The 25,402-nt window shown below is 50.1% G+C and overlaps 1 protein-coding gene across 1 annotated transcript; it reads left to right on the plus strand.

Moving 5' to 3' along the window:
* The first annotated feature begins 32 nt into the window (after positions 1–32).
* On the plus strand, positions 33–25,192 carry DNAAF1 (dynein axonemal assembly factor 1). Its single transcript, XM_065925106.1, has 12 exons — positions 33–156; positions 2,603–2,738; positions 3,198–3,289; positions 5,153–5,374; positions 5,555–5,721; positions 10,098–10,219; positions 18,758–18,924; positions 19,905–20,159; positions 21,238–21,347; positions 23,095–23,151; positions 23,977–24,370; positions 25,089–25,192. The coding sequence occupies exons 1-12, from the start codon at positions 33–35 to the stop codon at positions 25,190–25,192; spliced, it is 1,950 nt and encodes a 649-aa protein (XP_065781178.1).
* The last annotated feature ends 210 nt before the right edge of the window (positions 25,193–25,402 follow it).

The raw sequence follows: 25,402 nt of genomic DNA on the forward strand, positions 1-25,402 counted from the left end.
GCTACGGGGTGTTCGGTATTTCCGAAATAAACATGCACCCCGAGGCCTCAGAGCCTGTGGTGGACAGGGTAGCGGAGCAGGAGTGCGCGCAGGAGCCTGGTGTGGAGGAGTCGGCTGGTGACCACGGGAACGCAGGCGAAGGTGGCCGCAAGGAAGGTGCCGACCACAGCCCCAGGGAGGCGAGGGGGGCGACGGGCTGTGCCCAGCACCACATACCTGGTCTTCACAGCCAGCAGTAACCGTAATAATAATAACAAGGTCTTCCCTGGCGGTCCAGTGGTTAAGACTCCAAGCTTCCACTGCTGGTGGCATGGGTTTCCATCCCTGGTCGGGGAACTAAGATCCTGCATGCCACAAGACGCGGCCAAAAAATAATAACAGCGGAGGCCCACACTTACTGAAGGTTGTGTACCATGCACTCATCACATTACAACTATAGGCCAGCCCTCTGCGGTAGGCACTCCTCTTGCCAGGTCAGACAGATAATTTACCTGGAACTTAAAGAAGTTGAAGAACTTGCTCCAAACAGATTACCCTCAGTCAGTCAATGATAGAACAGACTCATGCTTGGACAGTCTGACGCCAAGAGCCCAAGCCCTCACCCAAAACACCATTCCCCTCACAGCCCAACTTTTGAATGTATCCCTTCATTGCATTCACCATGTAAGATCAAAGGCTCTCTCTCCCTCTGGATGGCAAACTATGTCAGGGCAGACACCCCAAATGAACTGGCAGTGTCCAGTTAAGTGCCTGATCTGTGGTGGACAGAGTGAATGACGAGCTGGTGTTTCTGGGATCACCTGGTGACTCCTCACCAAAGTTTTCCTGAATAGGCTTAGAAGATAGCCTCTCCTGTTGCTTGGCTTCAATCATAAGGGAAACCTTTTAGGGACTGATAAAGAAACTGCTTGATTTGTTTCATTTTTTTAACCCAGCCAACAATTGTAAGCAATGACTGTCCAGGCAAGCCCTGTATGAGTTGCTATAGGGAAGCCATGTTGTGCTATGGACACACATGTTTGGAGCAAGTTACTCTGGGTTCACACTACTCCTCTGCAACTTGCCAGTTTTATGGCGGTTTGCCCAGAGCTTAACCTCTCTCTAGGGCAGTCTCATCTTCCGCAAGCCGGGATAGTTATGATAAGAGTGACTTGCATACAGTGGGTCAGTAATAAATGGTAGTTTTTGGTATTAATATAACCAATCAATTATTAAATATATTGAACATCTATTCTTTATTGGGCTTCACTTGTAGCTCAACTGGTAAAGAATCCACCTGCAATGCAGGAGACCTGGGTTCGATCCCTGGGTTGGGAAGATCCCCTGGAGAAGAGAAAGGCTACCCACTCCAGTATTCTGGCCTGGATAACTCCATGGACTGTATAGTGCATGGGGTCGCAAAGAGTCAGACACGAATGAGTGACTTTCACACTCATACACATTCTTTATTACCCCAAACTATCATCTGGTGCCTCTTGCAGCTGGGCATTGTATGCAGTGGGAAATGGGAAACTGTAAGACACAGTCCCACATACAGAATGTTTAATCTCTAGGTAGTCCACAGGGACACCCAGAGAGCAGCAGCAAACAGCCCGTAAGATTAAATGCATTGGGGGACTTCCCTGGTGGTCCACCGGCTAAGACTCCACGCTCCCAATACAGGGGACCCGGGTTCAACCCCTGGTCAGAAAACTAGATCTCACAATACCACAACTAAAGATCCACAATGAAGATTGAAGATCTCACATGCCACAACTAAGATCCAGCGCAAATAAATATTTCTAAAGATAAAGAAAATATTTCAGATATATTTGATGTTTTTTGCCTTCAGTTCAGTTCAGTTCAGTTGCTCAATCGTGTCCGACTCTTTGTGATCCCATGAACCGCAGCTCGCCAGGCCTCCCTGTCCATCACCAACTCCCAGAGTCTGCCCAAACCCATGTCCATCGAGTCGGTGATGCCATGCAGCCATCTCATCCTCTGTCATCCCCTTCTCCTCCTGCCCCCAATCCCTCCCAGCATCAGGGTCTTTTCCAATGAGTCAACTCTTCGCATCAGGTGGCCAAAGTATTGGAGTTTCAGCTTCAACATCAGTCCTTCAAATGAACACCCAGGACTGATCTCCTTTAGGATGGACTGGTTGGATCTTCTTGCAGTCCAAGGGACTCTCAAGAGTCTTTTCCAACACCACAGTCCCATTCCATTTTCCTCTCTAGAATTTTGTGTGAATTCTTTCAGTCATATCTGTCTCTCTCTTTCCCTATCTGTGCATTCTATTGCAAGGCAGAATAATGACCCATTGCTTTATTTAACCTGTCCCTGTGAATGGACATTTGCATTGTTAAGTGGTTTTGGCTATTACAAATAATGCAGAAGTGGGTATGTTTGCACACATCCGCTTGTCCATCTGTACAAGAGGTGTTATCAAAGATCTGCCTAGAAGTGAAATTCTCATAATCCTTATCAATGCTTTAAAAATTGTGATACATTTAAAGAGTACTGATTCTACACTAAAAGCAGACAATTATTCATCAAGTTGAAGTAGAGGGAAATTTTTTTATACTCTTCTTGCTCTCTATAGAACCAGTCTCTTATTTTACAGAAATGAATGATCCTAAGGAAACGTGTGTGGGTCCTTCGAACACTTCTTATCTCAGTGAGCAGAAGCAGAGTGGTGACAGCTGGTCAGATGGTCGCTTAGCACACCAAACAGACGACAAGGAAGATGGTGGCACCAGGTATGTGGGCGAGCTGTCACCGCTCAGAGCACACTTTTACACATTAAGGTGGATGTTATGATCACCCCTTTGTCCAGATAAAGAAATTGGGGCTCATGAAGATTAACTAGACAGCCCCTTGTCTGAGGATTAGTAGCAGAGTCAGGATGGTTAGTTAATTATGCCTCTTTGGCATATTAAAGTCTATTAAACTTTAATGCCAAACCTGGAGAGAGGCACACATTAGGAGTTCTTGATGACACAAAAGTATTTCTATGAGAACATACGCTGCCATTTTTAAGCATGCTGAAAGTCAAAATATTGGATGAGGCCCTGAAAGCTATAAACAAGCAAGCAGTGTCATCAGGCATACAGAAGGTTGTGGAATTTGGAGACGGAATGAATGCGAAGAATTTATGGGATATATCTTAGAGCTGACAAACTGAAATCAATTTCTCGTTCATGTTTTTCATTCAACAGAATGACTAAAAAGTTTCTGCAAAAGCTTTGCAAGCAGCACAAGCTTTACATTACCCCAGCACTGAATGATACGCTGTATTTACACTATAAAGGTAAGGATCGGGTGGAGGAGGTACCTCAAGTCAGATGGAAAGACCCTAGCGGTATAAAGAATTACTCACAGGGATCATCTAGCGTTCTTACATTTAAGTAGAAATTTCAAGGTTTAGTGGAGATGCATGGGAAAGCAATAACATTTCTTGGAAGAAAGAGTCTTACGTGACTAGAGTTTATATGAGTTCCAGGGAAACATACTGGCATCTTTTATTTGTATTTGCTAAAGGATTCATAGTTTCCCAGACCACTAACTGCTTGTAAATATTCTGCACTTGGGAGGGACACATCGTGAAGGACTGTGGTGGTGTCCAATGGTCACATGGCAACTTAAGTTCAGGTTCATAAACAGGGCTCTTCCTCACAGTGACAAAGCAGAGCAATAACTCCCAGTTGATGCTGAATTTGGAACGGCTAACCTGCTTCATTGGGCCATCCACGTGGCCCTTTATTCAGTAAATGTTTACTGAGAGTGTTCTGTGGGCCGGCACTGGGCGCAGTGCTAGAGATACCAAGATGGATATGCTGAGGATGCTCTTGGTGTCTTGGGGGACAGGTCAGTCACCATGAGATGATTCACACTGTGCCAGGGAGATTCACGGAGGGCTCCAGCTGCACTTATCCTTTAAAGGTGGGGAAGGACCCCCAGCTGGTCTCCTCACATCCGCATTGCCCCCTCCAAAACCCTTCACTCGGTATCTAAGTGTGGCAGTGATGAGATGACATAGGAGGGCAGACCCCAGGAGCCCGTATTTAAGAGGTGGGAAGAAGAGGGCAGAGAGGTGCCTTTATTATCTACTGCTGCCTAGCAAATTAACCCCATGCCTCTCAACTTAAGAAATTACTATTTGATACTATTTCTGAGGGTCAGGAACCTGGGAATGATTTAGTCGGGTGGTTCTACCTCACCGTTGCTTTCAACCTTTTTTCATCAAAACTTTTTTGGTTTGAAACTTCCCTGGTGGTCCCAGTGACTAAGATTCTGCACTCCCAGCACAGGGTGCCTGGGTTTGATCCCTAGTCAGGGAACTAGATCCCACATGCCACAACTAAAAGTTCACATGCCACAGCTGGGACCCAGCACAGCCAAATAAAATGTTTTATTTTTAAAAAAAAAACACAAACTTCTGGTTAAAACTTTTCAGGCAACCAAATGACTTTCAAAACATTTGGCAACAGCAGACGAACCGTGAAGTACAAATCTATAATGATTTACTCAAGGAAACAAAAATGTTGGTTTTCCTCTCCTTAAACATGGCTCATAAAACTCAACCATACCAGAAAGCCAGACCCAAAGTTTGCACTGGCTTCAGGTACTGCTGGATTTTCTCACCTCATATCTTCACGAGGCTGCCTCTGCCCCTTCTGAAGCCCTGCGTTCCCTTGTGCTCATTCATTTCAGGCAGGGCACCTGCCTCACTCCCAGGCGAGAAGGGAAGTTAGGCTCCCCCCTACCAGGCTGGCAGTTCTCACAGAGAGTTACATCTTTCCAGTGGAGTCAGCCAGAGCTCCCCAGGGTTCCTGAATGTTTCCCCACGTGGTTCAGCACGACCAGCTCCCTGCAGAGAGCCATGGGGAAAGGATCAGGACGGGGTGTTCTCAAAGAGGCAGTGGTTTGCCTGAGGAGGGACGTGTGGATGCTGGGCGTGTGTGCCTGCGTGCTGAGTCACATCAGTCGTGTCTGACTCTTTGTGACCCCTTGGACCCTAGCCCACCAGGCTCCTCTGTGCATTGGATTCTCCAGGCAAGAATACTGGAGTGGGCTGCCATTTCCTTCTCCAAGTTGGATAGGCATGAAAAACGGTGAAACCTGTGCTCTGTATGTGTGGAAGCCCAACCAATACTTCCTTCCTCCCCACCAGGCTTTGACCGCATCGAGAACCTGGAAGAGTACACGGGGCTGCGCTGTCTCTGGCTGGAGTGCAATGGCATCCAGAAAATTGAGAACCTCGAGGCCCAGACGGAACTGCGCTGCCTCTTCTTACAAGTGAACTTGCTTCATAAGATCGAGAACCTAGAACCTTTGCAGAAACTGGATGCTCTCAACATCAGCAACAACTACATCAAGACCATCGAAAACCTCTGTAAGAAGGACCCGCCGTGGTGGTGGTGGTGGGGTGGTGGTGGCCCGCCGTGGTGGTGGTGGTGGTGGGGTGGTGGCGGGGTCGTTCTCCAGACCCGTGGCCACCGCCAGCCCCTGCAGGAGGGTCTTCACATTTTCTTTGCTGCCCATGTCGCTCACCTCTGTCCCCTCCCTCTTCCAGCCTGCCTGCCGGTCCTGAACACACTCCAGATGGCGCACAACCACTTAGAGACCGTAGAGGACATTCAGCATCTCAGGGAGTGTGCCAGACTCTGTGTCCTTGACCTTTCCCACAACAAACTGAGCGACCCCGGGATCCTGAGTGTTCTCGAGAGCATGCCTGACTTGGTAAACAAACAGAAAGAAAGAAACACGCACACTCGAGACTTCCCTGATGGCCCAGTGGTTATGACTCTGAGCTTCCAGGGCAGGGGACATGGGTTCAGTCCCTGGTCAGGGAAGATCCTGCATGCCGCATGGTGCGGAGTGGAGGGTGGGGGACACACCCACGGACACAGCTTGTGTCACCTTGGGTTCTGTAGGCAGCAAATATCTTTTCTTCTCCCCTCCCTCCCTACCCCCTTCCCTTCTCCCCGCCTTCTGAACACCCATCACACTTTTCCCCTCTATTTTTAGCTGCCGTGTTTTAAATGCCAGATGTCGTGTCGTTTCACCTACAATTTCAGTGTGTATTCCTGACAGATAAGGATTTTTTAAAAGCATCCTTACAGTACTATTATTATACCTAAAATAGTATCAGAATGACAGTTAATACCCAGTCTATGTTCAGTTTTCCCCATTTGCCTCAAGCATGTGTTTTGATCATTGGATTCAGTTCAGTTCAGTTCAGTTGCTTAGTCATGTCCAACTCTTTGCAACCCCACAGACTGCAGCACACCAGGCTTCCCTGTCCATCACCAACTCCCGGAGTTTACTCAAACTCATGTCCATTGAGTCAATGTTGTCATCCAACCATCTCATCCTCTGTCGTCCCTTTCTCCTCCTGCCTTCAATCTTTCCCAGCATCAGGGTCTTTTCCAATGAGTCAGCTCTTCGCATCAGGTGGCCAAAGTATTGGAGTTTCAGCTTCAACATCAGTCCTTCCAATGAACACTCAGGACTGATCTCCTTTAGGATGAACTGGTTGGATCTCCTTGCAGTCCAAGGGAATCTCAAGAGTCTTCTCCAACATCACAGTTCAAAAGCATCAGTTCTTCGGTGCTCAGACTTCTTTATAGTCCAGCTCTCACATCCATACATGACTACTGGAAAAACCGTAGCCTTGACTAGACGGATCTTTGTTGGCAAAGTAATGTCTCTGCTTTTTAATATGCTGTCTAGGTTGGTCATAACTTTCTTTTCAAGGAGTAAGCATCTTTTAATTTCATGGCTGCAGTCACCATGTGCAGTGATTTTCGAGCCCCAAAAATAAAGTCAGCCATTATTTCCACTGTTTCTCCATCTATTTGCCATGAAGTGATGGGACTGGATGCCATGATCTTGGTTTTCTGAATGTTGAGCTTTAAGACCATCGGATGGTGCCAATCCAAACCAGACCCACACATCGTATTTGGATTATGCATCTCATCACAGCCCTCCCTACTTGTCTCTTTCTCTCCCCTCCCCACCCCCCCACCATGAATCATCTGAAGAAACCGGGTCCTTCTGGTTGTCAACCACGCCCTGGATTCAGTCAACTGCATTCTCAAGGTGTGGTCTAACGTTTTCTGCTGTCTCCAGTATCTCCTGTAAAATGATGATGGAGCCAGAGGCCTGGTCAGATCCAGGCTCAGAATATAACCCTGCGGTCAGCTGTGGCATCAGTCAGGGCACGTGTAACACCTGGTTGCCTCTTGTTGTGACTTTAAGCATCACTAGTGGGTTTGGCTGCTGTCAGTCTGACCCAGCTTCAGTCTGATCCAGCACTCAGCCTCCCTTCCCCCGACTGTTCCGACAGCTCCCAGGCACACTGCCTCCCTGTATGAGTTCATTAGCAGTCTCTCAGGGATCATATTCTAATTCCCTCACTCCTTCTGCCTTTCTTAGCTGCGATGCTTCCGCAAAGAGCACTTTTGCTCATCAACAATTTACATCCCTAATGTAAAGTGCATGCAGAAAACACTGGGATGAACGCTTCTTTGTTTTTCTTTTTATGTTATCAGTTTTCAGAGAAATGAATCCAGACCCTAGTGGCCTCTAAAGATGAAAGTAAAGGGTTTTTCTTTATCACCGTGGACAGATAGATTTAAAGATACAGTATTTGGAGTGACTTAACCTGTCATTTTAATTTGGGGTGCTTGAATGTTCCCATCTTCTAGTCTGTGGCAACCCCTGCAGGCAGCTCCTGTATCCTCTGGCCTCAACTCCAGCAGCCTGGGACAACTTCCTTGCTTTTCAGTGTGTATGTGTTGTCATGTGTACTAGGAAAAAATATTTTCCAAATAGCACACAAAAACCCTCAGTTCACTGTTTCCTGCTTAGGGCATGGGTAAGCAAGGGAAAAGTGAATCCATTTAAAAGAAAACAGTAAGGAAAGCTTCAGTTCAGTTCAGTTCAGTGGCTCAGTCACATCTGACTCTTTGTGACCCCATGGAATGCAGCACGCCAGGCCTCCCTGTCCATCACCAACTCCCGGAGTTTACTCAAACTCATGTTCATCGAGTCGGTGATGCCATCCAACCATCTCATCCTCTGTTGTCCCCTTCTTTTCCCACGTTCAATCTTTCCCAGTATCAGGGTCCTTTCCAATGAGTCAGTTCTTCGCATCAGGTGGCCAAAGTATTGGAGTTTCAGCTTCAGCCTCAGTCCTTTCAATGAATATTCAGGCCTGATTTCGTTTAGGATGGACTGGTTGGATCTCCTTGCAGTCCAAGGGACTCTCAAGAGTCTTCTCCAATACCACAGTTCAAAAGCATCAATTCCTCGGCGTTCAGTCTTCTTTATAGTCCAACTCCCATATCCATACATGACTACTGGAAAAACCATAGCTTTGACTAGACAGTCCTTTGTTGACAAAGTAATGTCTCTGCTTTCTAATATGCTGTCTAGGTTGGTCATAACTTTTCTTCCAAAGAACAAGCATCTTTTAATTTCATGGCTACAGTCACCATCTACAGTGATTTTGAGCCCCCCAAAATAAAGTCTGTCACTGTTTCCATTGTTTCCCCATCTATTTGCCGTGAAGTGATTGGACCAGATGCCATGATCTTAGTTTTCTCCTTGTTGAGTTTTAAGCCAGTTTTTTCACTCTCCTCTTTCACTTTTCATCAAGAGGCTCTTTAGTTCTTTGCTTTCTGCCGCAAAGGTGGTGTCAGCTGCATATCTGAGGTTGTTGATATTAGGAAGGCAGAGCTCAGGAGTATTCTGCAGAGCAGCCTGGCACCAAGAACTAGTGTAACATTCACAGTCACCAGCGTATGGCGTGACAACACACAGCTGAATTGTCATACTTTTCTGGGGAGCCTGGCTGTCATAACAAAGTACCAGGCTGGGGGTTTTAAACAATAGAAATTTATTTTCTCATGATTCTGGAGGGTAGAAGTCCTAAATCAAGGTGTGGGTCAGGCTTGCTTTCTCCTGAGGCCTCTCTCCTTGGCGTGTAGACGATCATCTTCTCCCTGAGTCCTCACGTGGCCTTCACAGTCTGTGTCCCCATCTCCTCTTCGTTCAGGACGTATGGGATCAGGGCTTACCCTAGTGACATCATTTAGTCTTGATCACCTCTCTTAAGACCCTGTCTCCAAATGCAGTCACATTCTGAGGCTCTGGGGTTAGGATTGCAGCGGATGAGTTTGCTGCAGGCGGGGGTTGGGGGAGAAGTAACCCAACCCATAACAGTCTGTCTCACGGTTGTTTTCTGGTGACTCCTACTTCTCCACACACACACACACGCACACGCGCACAGCCCTTTAGTGCCTGCCCCTGGGGCGCACTGCTCCTCACACCCAGCCCTGCAGGGCAGGTCACTCGAACATGTGGCAAGAACCATGATGCCCGGATGAGAACAAAGTTTGGAAAATGCTAAACTAACCAGTTCAAAATATATTTATTTTGTCCAACAACAAAAAGCACTTTAGATATAAAAACCACTTCACCAGTTTAGGCAAACCCATTTTAAATGCTTCACCCACATGTCACCTTGATGGCTCCCCTTCCTGGAGAGGGGGTGACAGGATTTAAGGATGGGGGGACAGCACACTGGCACTGTTCTGTCCCTCTCCTGGTCCAGGCTTGACTTCCAGAAGACCTGTAAGCCTGACAAGGAGGGGCCTTGGGGTAGCTGAGAGGGCGCTCTGCATCCTGTCCCCTTAGTCACCGTCTCTTATCTGTCCAGCCGCTGTGTGCATTTTCTTAAAACAGGCCCTGGCCGGGAAGGACAGAAAAGCGATCAATCAGATATTAATTCCAGTAAAAGAGATTGGGCGAGCAAAATCAGCTGCCCTCGGGAAGGGCTCCAGGAGGATTTTCCAGCACTGTTCTGGAAGGACAGTGAGAGTTTAAGTAGAAGTTCAAGTAGAAAAAGGGACACCCGATTCTCAGGACGGTTCTGATGGCATTCTGACGACACAGCAGCAGTGACAGCCCCAGTTTCTCTGAGACTGTCCTCAGGACTTCATGCCAACACTCCCTGTCTTTGTATTTCTTCTCAGCGCAACACGCAAGTGAAATGTTTTAATTACATATATTTCTCAGTGCCTAACGCGGTTCTGCCTGTGTGCTTCCAGCGCGTGCTGAATCTGATGGGGAACCCGGTGATTAAGAACATCCCCAACTACCGAAGGACACTCACCGTCCGGCTAAAACACTTAACATACCTGGATGACAGACCAGTTTTTCCCAAGGACAGGTAAGGGAGCGAAAAGTCTTTTAATAACACTGTGTAACAGTTGAGCATGCTCAACAGGTAAGTTTTAAAATTTTCTGATTTTTGAGCATTCCCACACGTCTCTTATATATTCCAGTGAGGTAAATTTAATGGCTTACATGACTGTTTATAACAGGAAATTCCCTGTTTTGAGCACTTATTCATAGATTTTTTTTCATAATCCTTTGATAATTATCCTTCTATATAAAGTCTCTGATCCCATGGCTGGTGATTTCCTTAGTGTGGAATTCTGAGTTGTATTGCTGGATTAAAGACTGTAGTTTAAGACTTTTAAAAGGCACTTATAGTTTCTAGAATGTTTGTATCATTTATAACTTTCCCAGACACAGCCATGTTTAAAAAAAAAAAAACTTAGCCAGGTTAATTGGTGAGTGAAGATAGTACATGTGAGGGAAGCAGAAGTAACACAGCTTAGATTAGGAGTAGGCCTTCCTACTATCAGGTAGCTTTCACTTAACAATGACCACTGTTTGCCAATTAGGACCAATTAGCTTTCACCCATGTTTGCCAATTAGGAAATTAGGAACGGGCAGAAACCCCCAGGAAAGTCCCGCCCGCGCAAAAGTATTGACCAATGAAATTGTTTTGCAAACGTGTAACCAATTTGATTCCCACTCTATAAATTTGTGTAACAGGTTGGGCTCGGGGCTCTCTGACCTGCACCACTGCGTTGGTTGCGGCGGGGAGTCCTGACTCGAGTGAGTAATAAACTTCCCTTCCTGCGAGTTGCATTATCTCGGAAGCCTCCTCTCTTCCCGCTCGGGGATTCGGACATCGGGCATAACATTTGGGGGCTCGCCCGGGATCCCTTTACCGGGGGAAGAGAACACTTCCAGGACAGAAGGGAAGGATAGATAATAGCACCGGTGCTCAGGAAAACTCAGGGGGCCCGAAAACCCAGCGCTGTGTTGTCAGCCGTCTGTGTGTTTGTCTTTGGTGTGTGTGCTGGCATTGTCTCAGGACAGGAAGTCCAGAGTAAATCCGAGGCCCTGCTGTAGAGCAAGGGAGGTATCTGGCACAGGGAAAGTGCAGAGTAATTCCGGGGCCCTGCTGTAAAGCAAGGGAGGTATCTGGCACAGGAGAAAGCTTTCTCTAGCCGGCGTAATGCCGAGGCCAGCGAGCGCGCTGGAAGGCAGCCGGCTCTGTGGGAAGGAGAGCTTCTCTCCTGTTCCCAAGTCTGGTCTGGTCTGGTCAGGGGGCCCGGAAAAAACTCAGTGCTGTTATCGGCCGACGTTTGTCTGTCCGTGTGTTTGCCTTCGGCTCTCCGTGTTTGTCCGTGTTTGTGTGTGTGCCGGCATTGTCTCTGGTCTCGTTCCTACTCTGACTCGAGTTTCAGTGAACAGGCGAACGTTTGTGGGCGCAATTGATGAATCCTGGCCAGGGCTACACTCTGGCGGACTCTGAAGGCCCTACAATAAGTGAGCCTCAGTAACTAGAGCCCAACCAGGTGAAACTCTCCTTTCACTACGATTGTCAACAGCTGTTGCAGGAGCGAATTCTGGCAGAAGCGGAAATGGGTCCCAGGGGCCGATGGGAGGCCAATCGCCCAGCCTTATCTCATGGACAAGGGGTTTTCTCTGTTGCAGCCTAACTGGGATTTTGAGCGAGCGGAAGGTAGGGAGCGTCTCCGAGTGTACCGCCAGACTCTGATTGCTGGCCTGCGGGCTGCAGCAAGAAAGCCGACAAATTTGTAGTAAGGCAAGAGCCCATTGAGAGCCAGGCAACCTTCCTAGAGAGGCTAATGGAAGCTTTCAGGACACCTATGGACCCCCAGGCTGAGGAGTCAGTGCTGCAGTTCTGTTAGCGTTTGTAAATCAGGCAGCCCCAGATATTAGGAAGAATTTACAAAAGATAGAGGGATTAGGAGAACAGACGATACAGGATTTACTGAAAAGGTACGGGAGGAAAGGGAATTAGCTGAGAAGATCAGGAAGGAAGATAGAGAATATAGAACAAGGGAAAACCGGAAGAACCAGAGGGAGCTAGCCCAGATTCTCTTTGCGGGGATAAAAGCCGGAACAGAATTGAGGGAACCTCGAGACCCCTGGACGGGAGAAAAACAGAAACCAAAAAGGCAGGCCCTAAAGAAAGATCAGTGCGCCTACTGCAGAGAACAGGGGCACTGGAAAAACGAGTGCCCTAAGAGGGACCTGAGGAGAGGTACGACCCAGAGAGAGAGAATCTCCCCTGGAACTCGAGTTCTATATGCGGGGGAAGACAGTGACTAGGGGAGTCAAGACTCGGCACCCCTCCCCGAATCCTGGGTAACCATATATGTGGAAGGGAAACCCGTTGGCTTCATGGTAGACCAGCTTGGTGCAAGGAGCCACGGGGACAAAAAGATCTGGGGACCCACCAGGAGTCCCATTCGTTTTTGGTGATACCAGAATGCCCAGCCCCTCTACTTGGAAGAGACTTGTTGTGGCCCATGGCATTCCCTGTGGATATGTTGGATAATTGCAGTCATGAGGAACTGGAAAATTCTGCTGAAGATTACATGTTAGATCTGAGGTATGGGGACCCTGAAAATCTGGAATTAGCCTGTCAAATGTAGGCTTTGTACCTCTCTATGGTGATCAGACCCAGAAAGTTACTCACTGAAAAGGTACGGGAGGAAAGGGAATTAGCTGAGAAGATCAGGAAGGAAGATAGAGAATATAGAACAAGGGAAAACCGGAAGAACACTCACAGCTGTGGCACTTTACTTTGCTGATCAGTGGTGGGCTATTGAAAACATCTGTCTCTTCTAGAGAGAGTCTTAAGCAGGTGAGAACTCTTGGGGAGAGAATGGTTATGGACTTGGACAGCCGATACATGTCTTATCCCTAGCCTTAAGAGATGAATAAATACCCGTTGGCCTGGGCTGAAACGGCAGGGATGGGACTGGCCAAACAGACATCCAGTCGTCATCAAGCTAAAGGCCTAGGCAACTCCTGTGAGGGTGAGATAGTACCCCATGAGCCAGGAAGCTCGGCGGGGGATCACTCCCCACATTTGACGTCTCATGGATGCTGGAATTCTCAAGTGGTGTCAATCCCCTTAAAACACCCCCTTACTGCCAGTGAAGAAGCCAGGGGGAACAGATTATCTTCGAGAAGTCAACAAATGGGTGAGTGACATACACCCCACTGTCTCTAACCCATACACCCTCCTGAGCAGTTTGCTGCCTGAGTACACTTGGTACATTGTGTTGGACTTGAAAGATGCCTTTTTCAGCCTACCCCTGGTGGCCCAGAGCCAGGAGGTATTTGCCTTTGAGTGGACCGAGGGGGAAGGCCAACTGGTAATCCCACAGAGGTTCAAGAGGCTCTGAGTGAGGACCTCTACGAATATCGGACTTGCCACCCAGAGGTCCTTCTGCTGCACAATTAATAGCCCAGCAAGAGGTCACCTGTTTGGGGTATAAGATCAGGCAGGGGCAAAGGTGGCTAACCCAGGCCATGAAGGAAACAATATTGCAGAAGAGGATGGTTTCTGTGGTTTGGCCAAAGGATGGGCCCCGACCCTCATTGGCTACTCCCTGCAGGGGCTCTGCAAGTTTGGCTTTTATGAAGTCTTCAAGGTTTTGTACAGCAACATGCTTGGAGAGGAAAATGCCTATCTGTGGCGCACATCACTGTATTTGGCTGCCTCTGCCAGTGCTGAACATTGCTCTGGCTCCTATGGAAGCTGCTAAGGTTCGAATTCAAACAACCAGGTTACACTCTGAGGGATGCAACTCCCAAGATGTATAAAAGGGGGTTGCTCCTCTTTGGATGAGACAGATCCTGCTTTGAACGTACTGTTGCTGATTCCGTGGTGTCTGTTGAATAAAGAGAAGGGTAGCAGAACCTCTCAGGTCCTCAAGAGACTTGGATTTAGAGGTGTATGGAAGAGACTCTTTGCCCGCATCATCATGATCGGCACTCTGACTGCACTCTGTGAAGGTCTGCTTCAGGCTCCCTCGCCCTCCTCCCCCTGAGGTGCCAGAGTCTCTGAAGAAGAAGCTTGGGTATGGACTGAATCTGCGTGTTGATAAAATACAACTGAACGAGAGATAATCCAAGCTTGCAAAGCGTGCCAGCTGATGAGGACAGGAGAAAAAAGCAGCACACGGGAACGAGGTACCGAGGGGAAGAGCCAGGGCAACACTGGGAGATAGATTTCACTGAGGTAAGGCCAGGCAAGTACGGGCACCACTATCTGTTGGTTCTGGTAGATATCTTCTCAGGGTGGGTGGAAGCCTTCCCCGCTAAGGGAGAGACAGCAATAGTGGTTGCTAAAAAGATCTTAGAGGAAATAGTGCCTAGGTATGGGCTGCCAGTGACTATGGGCTCTGATAACGGACCTGCCTTTGTGAGCCAGATTGTACAAGGGCTGGCCCAAGCTCTGGGGACGAAATGGAAGTTACATTGTGAATATAATCCCCAGAGCTCAAGACAGGTTGAGAAAATGAATTGGACCCTAAAAGAAACCTTGACAAAGTTGGCAATAGAGACTGGTGGGGACTGGGTGACCCTCCTTCCCTTCGAACTCTTTCAGGCGCATAACACCCCTTATAAGAGATTCTGTATGAAAGATCCCCTCCTGTGTGTATTAGAACCTAGATGGAAAGGACCTTATGTTGTTCTCCTTACCACTCCTACTGCTATAAAGGTCGACGGGATTGGACCTTGGGTTCACTGCAATCACGTGCGGCAAGCCACACCAGAAGAACAGGAGCAGAATGGAAGGCGAGACCTCACCCGTCAAATCCCTTGACTTGTCTGTCGGGAGGTCTCCTAATTCTCCTGCTGATTATTGCAGGAGCTGAAGCTGTGTAACCTCTTGTGATGGGCCCTGGGAATGGGATGTAGGAAAGAGATTTGGTAGCCCTGAGTGTGGCACAATCCGCAGGGCCAAGTACCTCAGATATGGGGGCAATTTAACCAAGCTTCACTATCTCTGCAGGGCCAAGGGCTTTCCTCCCTACGAGCCGCTATAAATGCAATCAGTCACTTAGAAGTCTTTGACTTTCTTGTCTGAGGTGGTAGAATCTATGGCAAAAGAGAGAGGGACTGGCACAATGGAAGAGAGAACGGGAAGCCCAGCAGAGATGCTTTGAGTCTTGGTTTCAACGCTCCCCCTGGCTGACTGCCTTAATTTCCACCCTCCTGGGTCCACTTATAGTGTCAGCGGCCCAAGATGGAAAAGAGGAAGATTCCTCTACTTGAACAACAGACAGGGGGGAATGTGAGGCAAGCAGAAGTAACACAGCTTAGATTAGGAGTAGGCCTTCCTACTATCAGGTAGCTTTCACTTAACAATGACCACTGTTTGCCAATTAGGACCAATTAGCTTTCACCCATGTTTGCCAATTAGGAAATTAGGAACGGGCGGAAACCCCCAGGAAAGTCCCGCCCGCGCAAAAGTATTGACCAATGAAATTGTTTTGCAAACGTGTAACCAATTTGATTCCCACTCTATAAATTTGTGTAACAGGTTGGGCTCGGGGCTCTCTGACCTGCACCACTGCGTTGGTTGCGGCGGGGAGTCCTGACTCGAGTCAGTAATAAACTTCCCTTCCTGCGAGTTGCATTGTCTCGGAAGCCTTCTCTCTTCCCGCTCGGGGATTCGGACATCGGGCATAACAGTACATCATTTACATTTTGGGGTAATGGATGAAGTTGATGGTTTTTACCACCTTTGTTGGACATTTAAAATTTCCTCCTCTGTGAGTATTGCATTCATGACCTCTTTCCAATTTCCTTTTGGGGAGATTTTTCTTATTGATTCATAAGTGATTATCGCTCAATCGTTTCTGACTCTTTGCGACCCATGACTGTAGCCCGCCAGGCTCCTCTGTCCATGAGATTTCCCAGGCAAGAATACTGGAGTGGGTTGCTATTTCCTTCTCCAGGGGATCTTCCCAACCCAGGGATCAAACCCTGGTCTCCTGCAGACAGATTCTTTACCATCTGAGCTAGCAGGGAAGCTCTGTTTCATTAAGAGCTCTTTGAATATCAAGAATATTGAACCCGGGGCTGCCATGTATGTATCATTACTGCTTTGATCTGGGTTTTTAATTTACCTTTTGATTGAGGCCGCTATTCATTCCAGCTTAGAATAATACCTCAGTAACTGGGATGGCCTGAAAGGAAGTGCAATCTGAAGCTTGAATTACCCAACATTTAAAAACACATATGAACTCACAAATTTTAGTTAAACTAACACAAATTTCAAAGGGAAAGCCTCCACACAGACCAGATGAGACAGCCAACTGCTTGTGTGCAGTTGGTCTGAGATGCTCCCAGCTCCTTGGCACCCAGCCCTGGGCGTTAAGACAGACAGCAGGCGGGCAGGGCCTGGGGGCGGACGCAAAGCCCAGGTCTGCAGCTGCAGATCCTATGCCCTAGTCAAGCTTACCAAACCTCCCCAGCCTCAGGCTGTCTCTGGAAAGTGGAGACAAAACCGACCTCGTGGTCTCTGTGAGTATCTGTTAGTATCAGGTGGGACTCAAGCAGGAGCTCTAGGCTGTCCCGGGGTGGGGCTGGAGGCGGGGCAGGGAATGTGGGCTCTCTGCTGCACCCTGCGGCATCGCCCACCAGCAGGAATGTGTAAGAGCTGGGCCTTTTGCAGGGAGACCCCTGCCCTGGATGATGTAGCAGTACTCCTCTTCAAAAGCCGGTTTCACTTGGGTTTGAAGCCTCATTCCAGCACTCTCCAGCTGTTTCACACTGGGTCCTTGACCTTCTCTTCACAGGTGTTTGTTCACCTGTCACCTTCTGAAGATCTCCATGACCAACCACCTATCTAAGCCACACCTTTGCCTCTTCCATCTAGTGTCTCTTTAGTCTGATTTCTTTTTGTAGGACACATCTGCCTCTGACATACCTGTTTACTCTTTTAGAGTCTCTTTCCCCATACAAGGGCAGGTCTAGTAGAGAAAGCCATGTCATCTCTCATGTTAACCTGCTTATCTCTGGCCCCTAGAACAGTTTGCTCACTTCAAGTGTTCAATTCAATGGTTTTTCAGTATATTCAGAGTTGTCCAACCACCCCCACAATCAATTCTAGAATATTTTTATCGCTCCCAAAAGTAACCCTTACTTATTAGCAGTCATTCCCCAACCCACCTCTGACAACCCCAACAACCACAAAGCTACTTTCTATCTCTGTGGATTAGACTGCTCTGGACATGTCATATGCTGTGTGCCGTGTGATGAGTCATGTTCAACTCTTTGCGACCCATGGACTATAGCCCACCAGGCTTATCTGTCCATGGAATTTTTCAGGCAAGTGTATGGGAGTTGCCATTTCCTCCTCCAGGGGATCTTTCCAACTGAGGGATCAAACCCACATCTCTTGTGTCTCCTGTATTGGCAGGCTCAGGTCTACCACTGAGCCAATATGGATTTGCCTACTCAGGACATTTCATATAGATGAAGTCATATGATAAAGTGGTCTTTTGTGACCGGCTTCTTTCACTGAGCATATTTTTAAGGTTCACCCACATTGCAGCCTGCGTCAGTAAATTCACCCAAAATAACACTGTGAAATAATTTCCTGTTTGGAAAGGCTATGTTTTATCAGTTGAAGGACACTTGGGTTGCTTCCACTTTTTGATTGTTGTGAACAGTGCTGCTATCAATATGCGTGTGCAGGTGTGTGTGTGTCTGTGTGTGGACATTTGTTCTCAACTCATTTGAGTAAATACTTGGGAGCACGATTGCTGGATTATACAGTAAGATGATCTTTGCTTTGGAATTGGCAAACTGTCTCCCGAGGTGGCTGCGCCAGTTTGCCTTCCCACCAGCCACGAAGGAGCACTCCTGTCGCCCCACATCCTCCGGACTTTGGTGGTGTCAACGCTGTGGATTTTAGCCATTCCATCGGGTGTCAAGTGGCGGCGTCTCACTGGTTAGGTTTGCGCTCTTCTGACGTCACCCAATGATGAGCTTATTTGCTACCTAACTTCTTGGTGAGGGGCCCAGTTCTTTTGTCCACTTTTAAAACACTTTGTATGTTTTAGATAACAAGCCATCTAGCGGTTCACTTTCTTCCAAGTGTTGTCTCCCCATGCAGTTTCTTTTAACCTTTGCCTACCTTTAGGTTGTGCTGACTTTGTGTGAGCTGTAATAGGTCTCTGTATAGTCTAGATACAACCCCCAGTCAGGTATCTGATCTGCAGACATTTTCTCACTTTCTGTGGGTTCTTTTATTTATGGGATTCTTTACATAACACCCCTTTTTAATTTTGGTGGAGTTCACTTTCTCCATTTTTTTTCTTTTGTGCTCTTGGACTTATAGCCAGTCAGGCTTTGCAAACCGCTAGAACTTTCAAGATGAAATTGCCTCTGTTAGCAAGTCTCCTTACAGTCACATGCCTTCTGTGCCTTTAGTTTGATTTGGGGGGCAAAGAGCAAGTTTGGTCAGAGAGTATATGTTTTGGATTTACTGCTAACCTGTGACAGTTCAGACGAGCCCCCCCGACTTCTGGGGTCTGGGGTTAATTTTTTTGTTTTTAATCCTTCTAAACAGAGCTTGCGCCGAGGCCTGGGCCCGGGGAGGGTACGCAGCCGAGAAGGAGGAGAGACAGCAGTGGGAGATGAGAGAGCGAAAGAAGATCACGGACAGCATCGAGGCCTTGGCGGCCATCAGGCGCCAGGCAGAGGAGAGGAAGCGGCAGAAAGCGCGCCAGGAGCGAGGTGCGAGCGCGAGACACAGGAGGCCCCCTCCGCCCCCCCCCACCCCCCCGCCCTGAGCTCCGCTGAGATTCATTCTGGGACGGGGGGTGAGGGAGGGAGCCCTTTGCTCACAGCCCTACAGATCCATCTGCCCTCAACCTCACTTGAGGACAGTGCTCAAGGTACGTTAATAAATAAGAACCCCGTCCTCCTCTTACACTCAGCAGGAAAGAGTCAGGGGCTCTGTGTGTACCTTTTTTTTTTTTTTTTGTCTTGTGGGATCTTAGTTCCCCGACCAGGGATCGAACCCTCACCCCCTGCAGTGGAAGCAAGGCGTCTTAACCACTGAACCACCAAGGAAGTCCTCCATGTGTACTTTTAGATGACACTTAGTGTTTCTCACCTAATTACAAACCGTGACTACACTACACATAGAAAGCATAGACAAGCAAGGGTCATCACAGAATTGCAGCAAGAACTGCTCGGTGTTCAGTGTGAGCGTTTCCTGGCTTTTCCTCATGAGTGTAGTGCATACTTTTTTTTTAATAGAAGAAAGTGGCACAGCTCTATTGCTTTCTGCCCACTCACATTCCCATATAATAGACGTTCTCCTGCAGTATGCATTTTTCCCCCCTTTCCAACATTTAATTTGGACATTGTTCAAACAATGGTCAAATGAACACCTGTGTTATCTCCTCACGTCGAGTGTTGATTAACATTTTGGCGCAGGTGTGCACACACACACCTTCCTGACCTGCTGACCTGCTTGAAAGCCAGGGCAAACATGTTGGCTCTAACCCTGGTCTCTCAGCCTGCATTCTTCCAGGGGCCTGTGCGGGCAGTGCCTGTGCTGGGCATCCCCCTGGTGGGCGTGCAGCCTGTTCATCAGCACTCCGATGACCGCCCTGCTGCAGGTCCCCACTGCCCACCCTCGGCCTTTGCTGTGGGTCCTTCCTTGTCCTCCTAGGACTGTCCCAGCTCACCTGTGGACTTATGCTCAGGAGAGGAGCCCGCGCCAGCTGGTGCTGGGGATGTGGACACCGAAATGGAAGGAGAGGACGAGCCTCAGGAGAAGAAAGAAACAAGGCAGAAGATAGAGCAGTTTGTCAAGGAGAGCTTCGAGGCCAAGGATGAGCTGTGCCCGGAGAAGCCAGCAGAGCCGAGCCCCCTGGAGGAGCTGCCTCTGGATGTCGGGGAGCTGCGAGGGGTGCTCCCCCCTGAGGCCCTGCCACCGAGCCCCAGAGCTGCCTGGGCAGGTAGGTGGTCGAGGACAGCACAGGTGCATTATACCTGGGGCGGCTCCCGACTGGGGGCCCCGGACTGCCTTCCACCCTGACTGCTCAGCCTGTAAGGTGATGTCTGCACACTACCTCACAACAGGACTGCGTTTCCAGTATCAGGTCCAACGTGGCTCAAGGAAATGGATGAGACACCAACAGTGCATTTTATCCAACTCAGAACACCTAAAATATGGCTTCCCAGGTGGCACAGTAGTAAAAAAAAAAATCTGCCTGCCCAAACAGGAGACCCTGGTTTAATCCTTGAGTCAAGAAGATCTCCTGGAGAAGGAAATGGCAACCCACTCTGGTATTCTTGCCTGGAGAATCCCATGGATGGAGGAGCCTGGCAGGCTACAGTCCATGGAGTTGCAAAGAGTCAGACTCAAGTTAGCGACTGAGCATGCACACCGAGAATATAATTTAAATCAACATGAACTTATTCATGAGATAGGTTCCTCTTTTTGACACTAAGTCTTCTAAATCCACTTCCTTGTTTCATTCTAATTGGGTGCCCCAGTGTGGCTCTTGAGTCAAACCAGGCCTGGTCAGTCCCCAAGGTAGATAGTGAACTGGTGTGTCTTGAGCAGAGCAGGGTCACTCATCTCTGATGACCGAGGCTGGAGAGGAAGCAGTGGGCAGGAGCAGGAGGGGATGGGGGAAGAGAGGAGCCCCGTCTGGGCAACCCTGCAAGGACGTCACAGGTCTCCTTGACACTCTTGCAGCAGGAGGGGCTGTGAAACTTGGCCACTGACGCCATGGCCTTTCTTTCTTCATCTCCTAGTCAAGCGATCATGCTTTTCTCAACGTTCCTGCATGTTCTGTATAGACTCTTGCTGGAGCTTCCATCTCCAGGTTGTAGAAAGAGGGTGCTCGCTCCCTTCCCTTCCCTTCCCTTTCACACATAGCCGTTTCCTCAGCTTTTGTCACAGGAGCTGGAAGTCTTCAGACCGGAGGGTTCTGTCCTTTCTCTTGGAATCCACACTAACTGCAGTTGCCTGTCTGACTGCCGTGTTTGAAACAGACTCCGAGATTCCTGTAACTCTGTTGTCCTTAGAATTGGCTCCCCAGACTGTGGCCACTGAAAATGCATCAGGCACAGAGCCCGATGGAGCTGAAAATCTGGAGGCCACGAGACCGGAGACGAAGGAGCAGCTCTTCATCGACGTACGTATCCCGTGTATCTGCAGAGGAGCACGCACGGCATAGCCGGGGTCAGTGTCTGATCAGACACAAACCACCTGCATCTTGAACTCAGTGGGGCCTGTGGGCTGGCCTGTGTGGCCTCCCCTGGAGGTGCCACCCAGACCCAGTGCTCAGCATCTGCAGTCAATAAGCTCTCCCAGGGCGGGTGGTGGGGAATCCATGCCTCTGCACCTTCAATACTGAGAGCGCTGGCCAGATGAACCCCCTTGAACTATGTCTGCGAAACTCTCGATGCATTTCCCCATGAGAAGTTACCCTCTCAGCAGCTCGGTCTGGCCGTAGATGGAACTGCTGGGAAAGCTACGCTTAATCGTCAGAGCCTTGTGTGCTCTTGGGACAGTTGCCCATCTTCCTGGCCTGTCCCACATCCTGTACCTCAGGACCAATTCAGGGGGGTCGCCTGACCTTGGGCCCAATCATGGCCTTGAGAACGGCCCTTCTCCCTGCAGCGTGTCCGCTCTGACAGCCTTCCACGCCGTGCCTGTGGGAATGCGTCCCTGAGGATATGCACTTTTGGCACGACCCCTGGGCACTGTGCTTTAGGGGGGTGAGGAGTCAGGGCTGGTCCCCCCACCTTTAGCTTTACACCCTGCTTCCCCAGAGGACAGCCACCTCTCTGCCCATGAGCGAGCTCCTTCACTTCAGACCGTGTGTGTGGTTTTGCCTACCCTCTGCCCACTCCCTTCATGAAACATGAAACACTCGTGTTTCACTCCCAACTTCACAATTTCACGTGGCTCAGTAAGGTTCAATTGAGCACAGTCAGTATTCAGAGTGGCATTTCCAGTTTTCTGGGCCTAATATAGATACAACAAAAGTAGGCACTTCAGCCCTAACGTGTGAGAACCAACCATATACAGGACCCCGATGCTACACTAACACTGACTGTTCTTCTTTTTGTCCGGCACTACTTTAAATACCTCTTGTATCGACTGATTTAACCCTTCCAGTAACACTAAGAGGTAGGTTTCATCCCCATTTTACAGACAGGGAAACTGAGAAACAAAGAGGCAGAGCACCCCGCCCAAGGCTACACAGTCAGACAGTGGTGGGGCAGGAACGGCAACCCAGGCATCTGACTGCCTCACATGTGGGTTGGGGTGCTACAGATGAAGACACCCCAAGACACAAAACAGAAAAACGCTGCCTCCCCACCCCAGTTTTGGGCAAGGTTCGAAAGAGACTTTGTGCCAGGTAGGGTCCTAGGATCTAGGACCTAGTTGTACGTAGGAGGTAGGATTTCCCCCAGATGAACTGGGTAATACCAAAGTGAAGTGGAGAACGAGGGGGAAATTTTTGAAACATGTCACGCCTTACAAAGCCCTTTCACTGACCAGATCCAGGTACCTGGAATGGTACATGGAGTGTGTGTGCTGCCTGTACACGCGGCTCGAGTGTCCACGTGTGTGCTGCCTGTACATGCGGCTTGAGTGTCCACCTGTGTGCTGGGTGTACACATGGCTCGAGTGTCCACGTGTGTGCTGGGTGTACACGCAGCTCGAGTGTCCACGTAAGAGTGTGCTACAAGTACACGCAGCTCGAGTGTCCACGTAAGAGTGTGCTAATGTACACGCGGTTCGAGTGTCTATAGGTTGCTCCGTGGGCCCCTCCACACTCTGTGGTTGGTTGGTGTGGTGGCCACGTCTCTTCCAAGGACTGGATGCTGAGCGCACGGCCTCCTGCTGACCAGAGTCATTTCCTCTTCCAGGACCTGCCCGACTTGGAAGATGTGAATGCCGGCGAATCTCTGGGCGACCGGGATAGGGTGAGCTCCCCTGCGTCCCCACAGTTCCACTTCCCTCCTCCTCTCCCAGCCCCGTCGATGACCAAGTGTGTCGAGGAGTCGCAGGCCCTGCCTGATGCCTCACACACCCAGGACTCTCACCTCAACCTCAGGAAAGGCTTACCGCTGCTCCTTTCTCTGAGGTTTTACAACTAGCCACTTGCGGGGGGGGGGGGGGGGGGGGGATTGGGAACAGATCTTTTATCACTGAGCTTTAATAACCATGTGCTGCACATCATTACGTGGACTTTTTTCTGTCCTTGACGTTTCCGTATGTTTATCTGATGAATGCCGGTACAACGACACACGGGCAAGGAAAGGAGAGTGGGGAGGAGAGGGCGGGGGCCCAATGTGGACGTCTCCTGAGCTGACCTGACCCTCTCCGCAACATTACCAGAGCCCCGCGGGGCCTAAAAGAGAGAGAGGCACCTGGGACGTAATCTCAGGGTGGGAGCTTGTGATCACAGGAAGGACACAGACACAGAACGCAGTTCTGTGGGGGCCTGACCACCAACGCAGGGCTAGGTGGCCGGTGCAGGCGCAGCCCGCCGGGAGCCCGGGCTCACAGATGACTGGTTCAGGACCCAGGCGGGGGCTGGTGCAGCAGGAGCAGACAGGGTGGGCCCGTGCCCCACGGAGACCTGGCCACAGGGCTCATGACTGCCTCGGGGTCAGCGCTGTGCTCCCGGGGGCCGTCGCTGATGTGGCGCCAGAGTGTGACAGACAGAAATGCAGAATTAGCAGTGTGCACTTTAGGGACACTAGTGTGAAAACAGCATGGCTCAACACACCTTCTCCTTTTAACAGGAGCAGTGCTTTCCAAAGATTACAGCCGTCTTGAGCCCAAGCGACAACAGTGAGCCTGATGTGGACAACATCTCACTCCTAGAGCTGGAAAACGCATCCTCAGACACACTTTCCAGTATATTTGCAGTCCCCAAGGACATCTCCTGGAAGGTGGAGACCGAGACGCCCTTCACAGACATACTTAAAGTGTCACCAGAGAGGGACCCGGAAACCCAAAGGAGAGCGAGCGAGGTCCCTCGCCCGCTGATTGAGGAGCTGGGCAATGATGAGGAGCCGGGCAATGATGAGGAGCCTTCGGGGTCGCCAACCCTGCCCCCCATCTGCAAGGGGGAAGCCGTGCCTGCCCCACGCACTGAGGATGGCAATGGGGACCTGCTTCCGGGCCCCCCTCCAGGTATGTCCGCTGACCTTCAAGGTCACAGGGGCCAAAAGCTTCTCGGCGGGGAAACGGACGATGGCCACCTGGGCCTTTGTCGTCAGGATCCCATGTTCTCGGTGGTGGTGGGGGGTCACTCACAACCTCTCTAGAATTGGCGGAGGTCACAAGAGCATGTTCCCACGTGGGCGACTTGCAGCGTTCTTGGCCAGAGAGCTGAGGAGCTACCAGGCTGCCCCCCTCCCCACCATCTCCATGCTCGGCCCTTCCCGACCAAGGAAGGGGACCAGTGACACCACAGCTGGGGATACGGGGTGAGATCAGGGCCACAACTGGTCCGAGGGTGGGGCTGCGCACGTGGGTGCCCGGAATGGCACAAGTGACAGATGTGCTGGCTAGGAAGGGAGCTGCGGCAGGTGCGAGCAGCGCCCACAGTGCCGGTGGGCAGGGCAGGAGAAGCCACTCTCCACACACCGCCCGGCCCGCCAGCCTGGGGGCCTGTGCCCGTGACCAGGGAGAGGCACCGTCGGGGTTTGCTGCTCACAAGCACGCCGGGGTAGCTCCATGTTCCGAGACTATGCTCCCCGACTGCGAACCCAACGTGGGGAGCCCGTGGTGCAGACAATCCCCACTCTGACCCACGGCACGCAGCCGCCTCGAAGCCGGCACACAGGAAGGGGTGAGGGCTGACCACGCTTCCCCAGAACACTGAGCCACCCCTTGCCTAACTCTGCAGGAGAGAGCCCTGAGAAGGATGAAGTCCAGTCTGAGGTGGAGCCCGAGGAGCGCCCGGGGTCCAAGGCAGAAAACCAGGAGGACATTGAATTTGGCCTGGACTGAGCCTCGCACAGCCCCTCCACTCTTGTACCAGCGGGCACGGGTCCAGGCCTGACCCCCCAGCGGGGGCGGGCTCCCCTTCCCTCCCGAGAGCTGCGGTTACCGAGGGCGCGGGCCCCGGCTCCCTTCTCCCGTGGGCACAGCCCCTGTTGTGTAGATGGCCCCCTGCAACCCGCGCTCTAAGCCTCACACAAGCCCAGTCATTTGCAGTGT

This window comes from Muntiacus reevesi, chromosome 2 (assembly GCF_963930625.1).
Source record: "Muntiacus reevesi chromosome 2, mMunRee1.1, whole genome shotgun sequence".
Classification (NCBI taxonomy): Eukaryota; Metazoa; Chordata; class Mammalia; order Artiodactyla; family Cervidae; genus Muntiacus; species Muntiacus reevesi.

Bases quoted from the DNA above. Each gene is read 5' to 3' on its own strand.
- DNAAF1 (XM_065925106.1), top strand. From the start codon at position 33: ATGCACCCCGAGGCCTCAGAGCCTGTGGTGGACAGGGTAGCGGAGCAG. The intron at 20,160-21,237 runs GTAGGTGGTCGA...TGTTGTCCTTAG, and splicing joins CCCCAGAGCTGCCTGGGCAG to AATTGGCTCCCCAGACTGTG. The intron at 24,371-25,088 runs GTATGTCCGCTG...CTAACTCTGCAG, and splicing joins GCTTCCGGGCCCCCCTCCAG to GAGAGAGCCCTGAGAAGGAT.